This window comes from Perissodus microlepis, chromosome 2, assembly GCF_051167445.1.
Source record: "Perissodus microlepis isolate ML-2025 ecotype Zambia chromosome 2, ASM5116744v1, whole genome shotgun sequence".
Lineage (NCBI taxonomy): Eukaryota > Metazoa > Chordata > Actinopteri > Cichliformes > Cichlidae > Perissodus > Perissodus microlepis.
In genome coordinates, this window is record NC_140462.1 from 18,922,300 (window position 1) to 18,934,740 (window position 12,441).

The following is a 12,441-nucleotide window of genomic DNA, read 5'->3' on the forward strand; positions in this document are numbered from 1 at the left end:
ACTATATGCCTGGCTGCGCGGGATTGACCCTTGCAGCGGGCTGCCACAGCGAAGACGACATTTCACAGCTACAAAGCTCCTGCAGTGTTTCTGGAATCGCTTCACATGGTGACAGCTGATGGTGTGGGAGCTTCAACTGAAGAATGTGACCAGAGGTCCGACTTCATACGGTCCCAGGTGTGCATCATTTTCACAGACATAATGCGTTCTATTATTTTCCATTTCTCTTACGTGCATCCGTAGTGAATAAGCGCTTGATGTAAGTTCAGCAAAGAGCAGATACTGGAGTAAACAGAGGCTGTTAATGGAGAAATGTCAACAATGTACAATCAACAGAGGAAAGAACAGGAATATAGTCAACTTTAGAACTACACACTTCAAATAAATTCATTGTTATTTAGCATCTTAGATTCTTAGTGCCCATATTCATAGTGATGGAGTGACAGGCAGTCAGCAGTAGATTACCATAACTTGACTGCTGGGGGTTTTTTGTGTTTGTTTTTACTACTAATTGAAGGATAATTTGAGAACATAATTTGCTACAACATTTGCTATATTTCTCTCATTGTCAAAAAATCCTTTAAAAGAAATCTCCAAGTGGCAGTAAAAGCGATTGCTGTTATTAGTCTATGGAGCTGCTGTGGCTCACATATGTGTTTTCAATAGTTTTTAGATAAGAATAGAGCTCTAACCACAGTGAAATAACATAAATGTGGCGTTAGACACATAGCCGATACTTTGCAGAAGGATCAATTCATCGCTTTTGGACCTTTAATGGAATTTGTCGAGGATAAAAGGGCCCAAAATAAAAAAAATAAAAAAAAGACGATTGCTGAAGACCTAACCTCTTTGAGAAAGACAATTTGACTAAGTTAATGCAAAAGGACTGAACAAATATTTTACCAGTACAATTTTCAGCAGCAAAGACAGGAAGTGTGTAAAACAAATAAATGACTCAACAGACATCCAATTTCAATGCTTTATGCCAGAGCAGTAAAAATGACAACTGCTAGGCTCCTGTTATATTTAAATTTTACATGCGACTTACAAAGCCATGTTCTCCTGTGCCACTGTGCTGATTGCTAACTGAGAAAATTGTCGTTCAATATTTCCAATCTTTGTTGAGCAGCTGAAAACACTGCAATTTGTGATTACAGTCATTGTTGTAATATTGATTCACGTACAGCAGCAGCAATTTCACTCATATGGAACCGTGGTCTGAAATACAGTTCTCAACAAAGGGCAAACAGTTACTGACAAAGCAATTTTCCACTCAAGGTCTCCATAATGCATTAAGTAAGGTTTAACTCAACCCAATAGATCAAGAGGTGGAAACCAAACTATATATTCACCGGCTGGATGTCTCCCATATGACAAGGCTGTAATTAGGCCTATAAATAAAAAGCCTGAACAACACTGTATGCATAGTCATGTAAGAAACATATATTAGGTAAAACAGAAGCACCTATGAACCAACTGACTTTTGCTGAACTGCTTTGTTTTCTTTAAGAGTCTTTAGAAAATGGAAACATTTGTTATGAGTTACATTAAGTGAACTTACATGTCAAACACATTGCAAACGCCAATTTTAACAGTTTTTCTTAGGCTCTTTACTCCCAACACAACGGATTACAGACAAAATAACTACACTATAGGATATAGACCTGACCTTGTGCTAAAGCTGCTCTTATCCTCTTACTGTATATATCGGCTGTGAATGAAACTTCTATTGTGACAGCGGTGCTGACGACAATAGATAATGAAGGTTTGCCAGAACTCCAGTTCAATTCTCCAGTTTCCTGGAAATCTGCTGGAGGAAAATAAGCCTTCCAAACGGCATCCCATCATTTGGTGTTTTGATGATGGTTTTACAAGTGCTCTCTAACTCTCCAGTGTGTGTGTGTGTGTGTACAGCTGTGTGAAGACCTGGTGATTGTGAGGGCAGCAATATGCGCCTCTTGCATCCTGAGGATGGTAACTTTTCACCTTGGAATAGATCTCCTACTTCAGGATTGCAATCCAAGGACAAAGATGACTACCCAGAAAAACTTTGTATTGATTTGGAGTGATGCCAGAAAACTAAAAGGTTTCAATCTTTACCCGTTTTTCTTAAAGTAGAACGAATATTTGGGATTGGGTATAGTTATCCTTGAAGAGTAGTAGTATTTTTACAAGTTGTCCATATAAAATAGTTAGCATACAAAGTGTAGAGCTTGAGAGAGTTCCCTCGATGGCTTCTCTCTCTGCCTACCTGTGGACAACCAGAAATCCAAGTAATATTCATGTTACACTCCTGCTGCTTGCACAATTAGCCAAGCATTATTCACTCAACACTTAATAAAAAGCCATTACCGTGCAGTTCAAATAATTTTAAAAGGAGCTCCAAAACATCAATTTGACAGTTTTAAGTCCCCATGGGTTTAAATGGCACGCATTTTCTTTGTTCTACTGTAAACCACCAGTGTGCTGAAGTGGAGCCAAAAAAAAAAAAGAAAAAACATCAGTCTTACACACACACACACACACACACACACACACACACACACACACACACACACAGGCATACATCACACAATTTCTGTGACTGATCTCTAAAATAAGCACTGGGTGAAATGTGTTGCCAATAGGCCATTTTCGACACACATTGAGACACCAGTGAAATGCAGATCATAGTCTGGACTGGTCCTTAATTCTTCCGGCCTTTATGGGTGCTGAGCGTGGTGGCAGGAATGGGAGGCGGCTGAGAACAATATGGTCAAGTCTTTCATCAGACATCTGTCATCTCATCTTCCATCTCATCCCCCTCTGTTTCACCTTCTGCCACACCTTCTTCTTCCTCTTCCTCCTCGGATGTCACATCCAATTCATCCATCTGGGAAACGCACTTTGGACACGAGCAGACAAACAGGTAGTTCTCCCTGTGAAGAAAGTGTCCCACTGGTCACATTGTTTGCACCTCTGATAAGAGCTCTTTTTAATTAGAACCATTCTGCACTTTGCTGTTAAGAAAATCTTGGCTTTTTAAGTGGCTTCTGTGCACAAAAGCAACCGACTGTTCAACACTGTAATTAATAGACACCTTCTCGAGACTGAGAATTAACACAGGATGCTCTAAAACCATCATGCGTTTGAGAAACTTGCCAAAAAAAAAAAAAAAAAAAAAAAAAAAAAGAGCTGTTGGATCATGCTAATCAATGAGCAGAGTGAGCACAGGAGTAACCATCAGACCCACTAGCCTATCTGCTTCGAGACATCCTATTATTGCCTGGAAGGCTTTTTATTGATCCTGATGGAATTCATAACAGTATGACCCCCGTTCAAGTGAAGTATCCCAGGGATTACAGATGTTTACCTCAGAATCTTATGTCTGCTATGTCGGCTTCGGTCCCGCTGACAGCAGTCCAAATAACTGATGCAAATCTCCTGAAAATGGAAAAGACACACACATACACGCTCCTGAACTGGCTAAAGAATCCCAACATCAATATAATATTACTGTACCATAACAGTTACAAACTACTCGTATTGCAATTTTTCCAGATTTTGCACAAAACATTTTCCCAAAATGCCGTTGCTTCATCATGCAGGAGGTTGCTCTGCCCTGCTCTCTCGCTCTCCTGGTACAAAACGCTTCAGTCTTTGCCAGCATTCAAAGGAGATCTTTGCTGTGAAAGTAGCACGGCCGCTGTGACATTACTGTGCCGCGTGGATGCAAGGCTTCTCAATCTTTCTGACAGCTTGACAAACCCGCTCCAATCCTTAAAGTCTCAGCCTTCTAATGCCCCCTGACAAGGGGGCACACAAATGTTCTGTGCAGTCTATTTCAGGCCAGAATTTATCACTCAAAACCCAGACGTGTCAGCTCACCTCTTCCTGGTTGATGTCACAGAGGGCACTGAGGTGAAGGAGGAAATTGTTGTCGGGGAATGACACCTCTGCGTTGGGTATGCAGCTGTGGTTACCTGCAGAGGTCAAAGAAGCCATATGGTTGTGTGTGTGTGTGTGTGTGTGTGTGTCAGGGGAGGTTATCAATATGGCCTTTTAGCCCAGACTAACAGCATCTTTAATCTGAAGTAACAGTTTTCATAAGAGAGACATCATCAGCACTTACATGAGCTTTGAAGCAGAAAGAGTCCAGACCCCTCGCAGTTTAGAAAGTCTCCGGTTTCTGCACAGAACAGACAAATTATGCATATTTCTGACCTTTGCTTGGATATGCACGGGTTTATGTAACAACCACAGCATTGGTCAAAGCACACATATACAAACAAATACTAACTCAGACAATTCAGCCGTCGCAAATCTGCTCAGTTGAGACAAAAAGAATTTATTGTAGAAAATACTGCAATACTGAGATAAAACTGTGACCTTTTTCAATGTCCTTGTACAGCTGGTCAATAAAAGAGTCCAAATGCTCCCTCTGCTGGGCAGGAAGCTCAAGTGCATCGCAGACATGAACCCACTGGCTCAGAGAGCTACGTTTGGATAACAGAACATAAAGACAGTGAAGTGTTAGAACCATATTGAGCCCCAGTGTTAAGCTGGTTAAAGGTTGCAGTGATATTTACCTGGTGCCAATGCCTTGTCCGTTGGTCCCCACCAAAGCAAACAGAGAACGGAAACCCTCAGGGACAAACCACTGCAATACAGTCACACCTTTAATCATCCACGCAGGGAGCTGGCAAATTAGTAACTCTTTTGGTAATTAATAAATTTTTTTCCTCTTTGACTATACAAATCAAAGAAACTGTAAGAAAATAGAGCAGTCAGATTTTTACTTCAAGCCCAAGGTAACTAATACAAACAGTTATAATGAGAAGAAGAAGAAACCCCTCACATTTGACAAGCTGTGATCAAAGAACAGAATTCCCAGAAAAAGTCTGAGCGTCCGTTGGAATAAACCAGATTTTGATTACTCAGAAATTATGATATAATCATAATTTAAGTCTTTTTTTTTTAAACTAAGCAAACTGACTCATATCATACAAGTAGGGTGAAGGACATGGTTTTATTTACTTGTTTTTGATAAAGTTCAACCATCAACTTGGTAAATCAAGTAGTACGTTCTTTTCTTCCAGCCTAACTCTGTTGTTATGGGATTATTTACTTGTACAGGGAAGGGTTTGCTCCATATGACCAATAGTGGACATGGAGCTTCACAGTTCTTACAAAGGCCGCAAACAAAGACGGTATAAAGAAATGAAGGTAGCTTCAAGGTGCAAAAATTAAGCCAAACCCAGGAAGCGCTTTAAACCTGCATTCTATCTCAAAGCTAACAGATGGTGACAGCTGTGGTTGCAAAAAAGGACTTCTGATCCTATAGAAGTGAAAAACAGCATTCTGTTTCTACCTCTGTAAACACGTTGGGCTTTATCATTTCAGGTCATATTGAATAAAAGAGTTGATTCTATTTTGTAAATCATAAGGAGGATTATCCATGCTATGGTCACTGAAGATTTGTGACAAATAAGCTGGTTGAAAGGAACAAATCTGCTCTGGCTAAAGGCAAGAAGGAAAGCTGTAAAAAGGTCAATCTTGAGGAAACGTATCAAAACCATTTTATGCATTTCATTATGAAGTCTAAACAGAAAATGAGCTGTTTCATGCTGAAACTGTTGTCATGTTTTTTTGAGACATTTTGAAACCAAAAACACAGGCAAGTATTTATAATTCATTACTTTCTCTTTTTGTCGTTTCCACAAATTAATGTACTATTATTATTTAATGTTGGACCACTGTTGTGTCTCAGTGTTGCAGGAAAACTTGTAAGCGAATGGGATTGTCTCGCCAAGTATGAAGGCGGGCAGTACTGCACAGACAGTGTGAGTGTCACTGGCATCGTATTATGGTGAAAATGTTTGTGCCACATCAGACTACAAGGATATAAATAGTATTTTCTTGTCCTATAGCTTAAATAAAATATCCATATATCTTAAACAGTATTGTCCAGCATCATCATCTGGACCAAATAAAATATACTGGGCTCTGGGAGCATGTGAGGGGCATTTTTCTCAATTTTCCTGCGATTGCCAAGTGAGATAATAATGATTACAGTCATTGGGCACTAGGTTTTCATGTGTTCAAATAAATAATTAAATAAATTAAAAAAAAAAAAAAAAAAAAAAAAAAACCTGTAAAAATGATTTAATAGGTCGAACAATATTAAGGAGGCAAAGGCGGCCAAATAAATCAGAGCTGTCAGCTCTAATTCCACCAGTGAGCAGCTTTAATTAGCTGTCTCGAGCAACAACCGCTTTTTGTGACATTTTTGGCAGCATTCTCTAAAAAAAATGAATGAATGCTGGATTGAAAACAAGAGGAAACAATGTGTGCTGTGGCTTTACAGAACATACTTACCCGGCCGAGACGGTCGTCATAAAGTGCTTCTGTAAAAAGGCTGTGCAGCAAGGCCAACTGCCCCTACAAAAATACATTGAAATAACTTCATGTAATATTTTACATAACAGAAAATACACATCACTTGTATGTTTGACGCCTGGCGTGCCTTGCTTATTTGAGCTGTGAAGAGCTAAGATCACCATAACAGCATGACACTGTGTTTGAATTTGCCAACTTTTGACATTTTGTACCTCAATGAATTCGCACGTCAGGCAGAAATAACAAGAAGGTAACTTACTCTGAACTGTTCTCCTAGGAGCTTATGGGCGATCTCCTCTTCCTCGTTGGCTGTCCGGCTGCAGAAGTGAGTAAACAGCTTCTGCAAGTGTGCTTTATCTTTGGCCTGGAAAACATAAATAATGTTTTGTGACTTACTGAATATCTCCTACACACCTACTTGTGTTTTGCATGATTTGTTTTTGGGGGGGTTTTTTGAAAGGGTTAAACGATAGTACTCATTCAAACCTGCACAAGTAACCTTAACATCCTATAACAGAAGTCAACACTTTTAAGAGTTTTCAGAAACTAATAACCAGGACTTTTTAAAATTAATACATACATCACATTGTAATTTGTTTTCTGTCAGTCTGGTTAAAGGAGGAAAGTCTGCAAACATTAGTCTAATGAACCTGTGACCTTTCAAAAATTAACATGTAGCTTTTCTTGTTTACAGCATCTGTATCGCAGCAAAGTTCATTTCAAGCTAGCAATAATTTCATATAGTTTGAAACATTAGCAATACAGAGTTTTTTTAAAAAAGGAAAATCTAATCAGGTGCAGCATATCATGTTCCTTTACAGAGAAGTGTTTGTATTATATCTCTAATACTGAGCATAAGTGCAAACACTTGAATATTTTCAAAGCTATAAATCAGATGAAAAGTCTCACCTGTTTTACCATAGCTACCATTTTGGCCATAAGCATGATGCTGGAGGTCTCAGGGGGATAATGCATACTCCTGAAAGAAAGCAGCAGTAGGTTATTGGGGTGAATTAGAAAGTCAGCGCTCTCAGAAGATGAACATTTTTAAAATGCTTCCTCACCTCCATGCATCTTTGAGCTTGTTGATAGGGTGATCAGGATCTTCTTCAGAAGGACCCAGACACAGAGCCTGATGGTACTGATCTGCCGCTGCCTGTCGACACTCGCTGCTGCAGTACATCACCTACAGAGGGAGCAGAGGGCGGGGGATTGACCCCAAACATAAAAACATTCGAAATGTTAAATTAATGAGGAAACTGGGTTTATGGTTTATAATTTCTTGAATCTGGGGGGCTGAGTAAAGCACTATGGCTTCGTTTTTTTAAATCACTGCTTTTACCAAGTTCGCAGTGACTCCAGGGATAAATTCATCACCGAACTCTTTAATCCCCATTTATGAGTTTAAGTTTCCTTTGGAGAAATCAGGAAAGTTATGACTTTCCGGAGAATGAAATTTACCGGAGCCAGTTTTGAAGTTAATAAAGGACATAAAGCATTTCTGGAACATCATCATCATCATCCATTCTGAAAAGCAGATCTGATAAATCTGCATCCAGCACTCGGTTATACTGAGAAAGCAGTGAGCATTAAAAGTGAAGGTGTAGCGCTTCAAAAGCCCCAAAGCAGAACGGCATGAAATTATGTTTAGTTCACTTTAATATAGTCTAAGCGTTGCCTGCCTGTTTGCTTGTTGCAAGTACTGTACAGGCTCATTTGCCACTTTATTAGGTACGCCTTGCTAGTACTGGGATAGACTCCCTTTTGCCTCAAAACTGCCTTAACTCTTTGTGGTAAAGATTCAAGGAAGGTGCACTGTGGTCATATAGGGGGTGGGACATGGTCAGCAACAACACTCAAGGGCTCAAGGAATGCCATAACATACCACCAACACCATTACACCCTCACCAGCAGCCTAAATTGTTAAATGTAATACGGATGCATCCGTGCTTTCATGTCATTTATACCAAATTGTGACCCTACAATCTGTATGCCTCAACAGAAACCAAGACTCAGACTAATCTTCTGTTGTTCAAACTGTAACTATAGTTTCCCAAGTGGTACCCGGTGTGGTCTTCTTCTGCCAAAGCCCATTTGCTTCCCTCTATGAATTTACATTTTCATGTGACCTTAGCTTGGCTTATTGACTGGGTGTTAGTAGTGGCCTCTAAAGATTGATTAGCAAGCAACTACCATTGATGTAGCTGAAGCTCTTCCTTAACCACTGCCAGGTTAAAATCAATGTTTTGTATCTTATATTGACCTCACCAGTTGCTGTGAGGGTTTTACTTTCACGAAAAATTGCAAGTTATACTTTTTTTTGGTAGTGGACTGTACTAAAATAGATTTACCTGGCACTGAGGGCATGCTTGATGCTGTTCTGGGCGTACACGGCACAGCTCAGGATGAGGAAGGCTGAGTCCAGGGATGCCGCTAAGTCTTCTCGCATTCCCCTCTGCAGTCTCCAAAGCACGTAAACAGTATTCACAGGCTGTTGGGGGCATGATGGTAGAGCCGGTGAACAGAGATAACATCGCAGCAGGGCAGCATTGAGATAATAAGTTTCATTGTAGATCCACATGCAGTATACATGCAGATTATTTTGTCCAGTTAGTCCAAAACCTCAATAATCAATGAAAAGATGCAATTATAAGTCTTATAAGTGCTTCTCCATATGTGCATCAAACATCTCACCTTTATATTTATACAAAGTGTTCCACAGGAATTGGGCAGAGACGAGAGGCCGCTCAATGAAAATGGTTTCTCCCTTCTTTATGCTCCTTTTGGCAAAGAGACCCTTGCCCTGTAACATGAATAACTAACTGTTACTACAGCCTTCAGTCACTACAGAAAAGTTTTAGACTATGAACATTTTACAAGAAATCAAAATGTAAATCACAGTGAGACCTAAAATGATTCATTTCTTAATCACTATGTTTAAGAAAACTCATAACTTGCTGCAGCCCAAACATGTTTTTCCCCAGAAATTGTAAGTTGTTGTTTTCATTTTTACATCCACCAATCACACATCAACCAATCAACATGAGTAAAAACTGTAAGGAGGAGGAATAACATACTGCTGCATACAGACCACTTAAAAAACAAGCACCACCATTTAGAGTCCACTCAGTTTATTAATGTGACTATATTAACAATCCACCGGTATTTGCATTTATAACAGCTGATTAATGAAGATTAACAAAGTAAAGAGATGGCAGAAGCACCCTTTCTAGCTTGTCCTACAGAAATTCATTCAATTTTGTGTGTCTGAAATAAATAATATATATATATATATATATATATATATATATATATATATATATATATATATATATATATATATATATATATATATATATATATATATATATAAATAAAATCAGCTGATTTATCAGAATATATGCTCATCAAATCTCCAAATATATATATATATATAGTTTTGCAGGTGGTGGCCACAAACCATCTCTCCTCTAGCTTGCTTTTTACTAGTATTCTTGTCTCTACTGGTAACGTGTGATGGAACCTGCTGCCCATTCAGGTTGTCACATCCATATTATCACAAGACTTTCTGCTGTGTCTCCCAGCACTGTCTCAAGACAGATAGCAGGAGACTGGCTGTTACAGTAGGTGAGCTGGACAGGGCGTAGAAGGTCATCAAATGAAAAGTGGACCAGAAACTGCTTTGTGCAAGGAGGGACAGGAGGAGCGATGGAAGAGGCCTACAAAATGACCTCCAAGGGCTATTCTGTGCATGTTACTGACTAAAGTGCCATAAAAAGACTCCATGAGAGCCCAACATGGTTTAGCGGGACCTGTGCTCACAGGCTGTCATCCTCCAGAGAAAACCAGAGCAGGCAGGTCCACCAGGTGCTCCATTCTCATTCACAGATGATGCGACCTGAAAGCTGTGGAAAACGTAATGATGCCTGCAACATCACGTGTCAAGAGAACTGATTACATTTATCCATTTAAGAATTTCCTTTAAAAGAAGAAGAAGAAGTTGGAAAAAACACACACGCACACAGAAAGACCAAGTTAAAGACGTGAACTTGTTAGCACTCTATCACAGTTATTATTATTAGTGGACATGAATAGTAGGGGTTATTTTCAGCTAGTAGTTCTTATACTGTGATATTAGCGAGCTAAGCTTTGGTCTCTGGAAGCTGCTGTCCTAAATTTTCCTGAAGGCAACATAGAAATCAAACCCTTCATGGAGGATTTAGACAATCATTCAATCTCCACTGTGTGTCATACATCAGCCAGTCGTGCCTGGCTGTGATCCGCACTGACAGCCGACATGCGACTACAGAACCGCCGCTTTAAATCTGTGTTCAGCCGCAGATTTCTTCTAAATCCATTTAATATGAAAATCACGGACAAGTCTCACCTTGACATTGTCGATAAATCTGACTTCCACACAGCTGGACACTTTGCCGGGGTCCACGCAGAAGGAAAACATGTCATCCACGGGAGCAGCCATGTTTCAGACGACCTTTCAACTCTGACGTTGACGTTTTATCTGTGAGACAGGCGGCAGCGACCTCTGGTGGTGAACAGAAAGTTGCATAAATGTTTAGAAGGGTCTGCGATGGGGTAGCTGTTGTAAGACATCCCGCGCATGCTCAGATCATGCGCTTTGAAAGGAACGGGAGTTTTTGTTTGTTTGTTTATTAAATAATCTGAAAACAGTGGAAATTAAGCAGATACAATACGCAGTCTTGACACAGACAGACGTTTTAACGGTGTTTGGGACTGATGATATCTGGCCATGAAGTTAGCTTAGATGCGCAGACTCTGATTCGGATAAAAACCCTTTTGTCTTCTTGATTTATGGAGGGGACTTTGGATGCCACTAAAAGCAAAAAAATTTAAAGTGTCGACTTTTTAGAAGCGAAAAAAAGCGAGCAGTGGAGGAGCCAAAGAAATAGAAAATATAGGGTTCTAAAATATAAATTTATTTCAGATAAAAACCGTCGAGTTGCTCGGTCCCTCCCAACATAGCCCTTAAATCCGTGTTGTACCGCAGTTACCACCCGACGTCTCTCTCCAAAGCGCAGTCCGTGTGCCCTCCCAGGGTGTGTCCAATTAGTGATCTGGAGGGGGAGGGGAGAAGTGTCCCCGGGACAAGTCCACAGTAAATATAATAAAAGCATGCAATACTGCAAAGATAAAACACTCAACATGGGAACACAGCAAAACATGCAACTTCAAGTAAATAAATAAAAAAAATTTTTTAAATCCACCCTTCCCCCGGATGACATAAGGACAAATTAGTCAAGTGAATAGAATAGAATAGGATAGAATAATCCTTTAATTTTCCCACAAGGGGAAATTTGGTTGTGTCAGCAGCAAAACAAAAAAACACACATATACAAACAGAACAGGACACAGAACAGAAACACAATTTTTACATATTTACATCATGGACAATAGTTACTAAAGCAGAGTACTGTACAGTTATTAAAATTAAAGTACAGATAAGTGGCAAACCAGGTTGTAGTGTGCAAACAGAGCAGAATACTGAAATATGTTTAAACAGTTAAGAATATTTAGAATATTTAGAATGCAGATTGTGTATTGTACCTGTGCATTAAAAAGTAGATATGTAACTTCCAATAAGTTAGTGTATATATAAACTGAAAAAAGTAATGTGCAAGTTATAACAGTAGAAGTTGTTACAGCACAGATGTAAACATCCATGTTTGTTGGGAGCAGTTCTGATTGTACAGTCTGACAGCTGCAGGGAGGAAGGACCTGCGGAAACGCTTCTTCATGCATCTAGGATGCAGCAGTCTGTCACTGAAGGAGCTCTGCAGTTCAGCAACATTTACATACAATGCTGTAAAAAATGACAGATGCCACCACAGAGTCATAGAAGGTCTTTAAAAGTGCTCCCTGGACTCCAAATGACCTCAGCCACCTCAGCAGGTAGGGTCTGCTCTGACCCTTCCTGTAAAGAGCATCAGTGTTGTGGCTCCAGTCCAGTTTATTATTCAGGTGAACACCCAGGTACCTATAGGAGTCCACTATGTCAATGTCCACTCCCTGGATGTTCACCGGTGT

At 39.7% G+C, this 12,441-nt stretch overlaps 1 protein-coding gene across 1 annotated transcript; it reads right to left on the bottom strand.

Moving 5' to 3' along the window:
• Positions 1-965: 965 nt before the first annotated feature.
• smyd5 (SMYD family member 5) lies at positions 966-10,892 on the bottom strand. Its single transcript, XM_084951809.1, has 13 exons — positions 10,766-10,892; positions 9,073-9,181; positions 8,730-8,869; positions 7,443-7,564; positions 7,288-7,357; positions 6,638-6,742; positions 6,358-6,420; positions 4,569-4,639; positions 4,369-4,475; positions 4,112-4,168; positions 3,868-3,962; positions 3,353-3,423; positions 966-2,918 (listed from the first exon to the last, which is right to left on the bottom strand). The coding sequence occupies exons 1-13, from the start codon at positions 10,856-10,858 to the stop codon at positions 2,768-2,770; spliced, it is 1,254 nt and encodes a 417-aa protein (XP_084807935.1). The 5' UTR covers positions 10,859-10,892; the 3' UTR covers positions 966-2,767.
• Between the last annotated feature and the right edge of the window lie 1,549 nt (positions 10,893-12,441).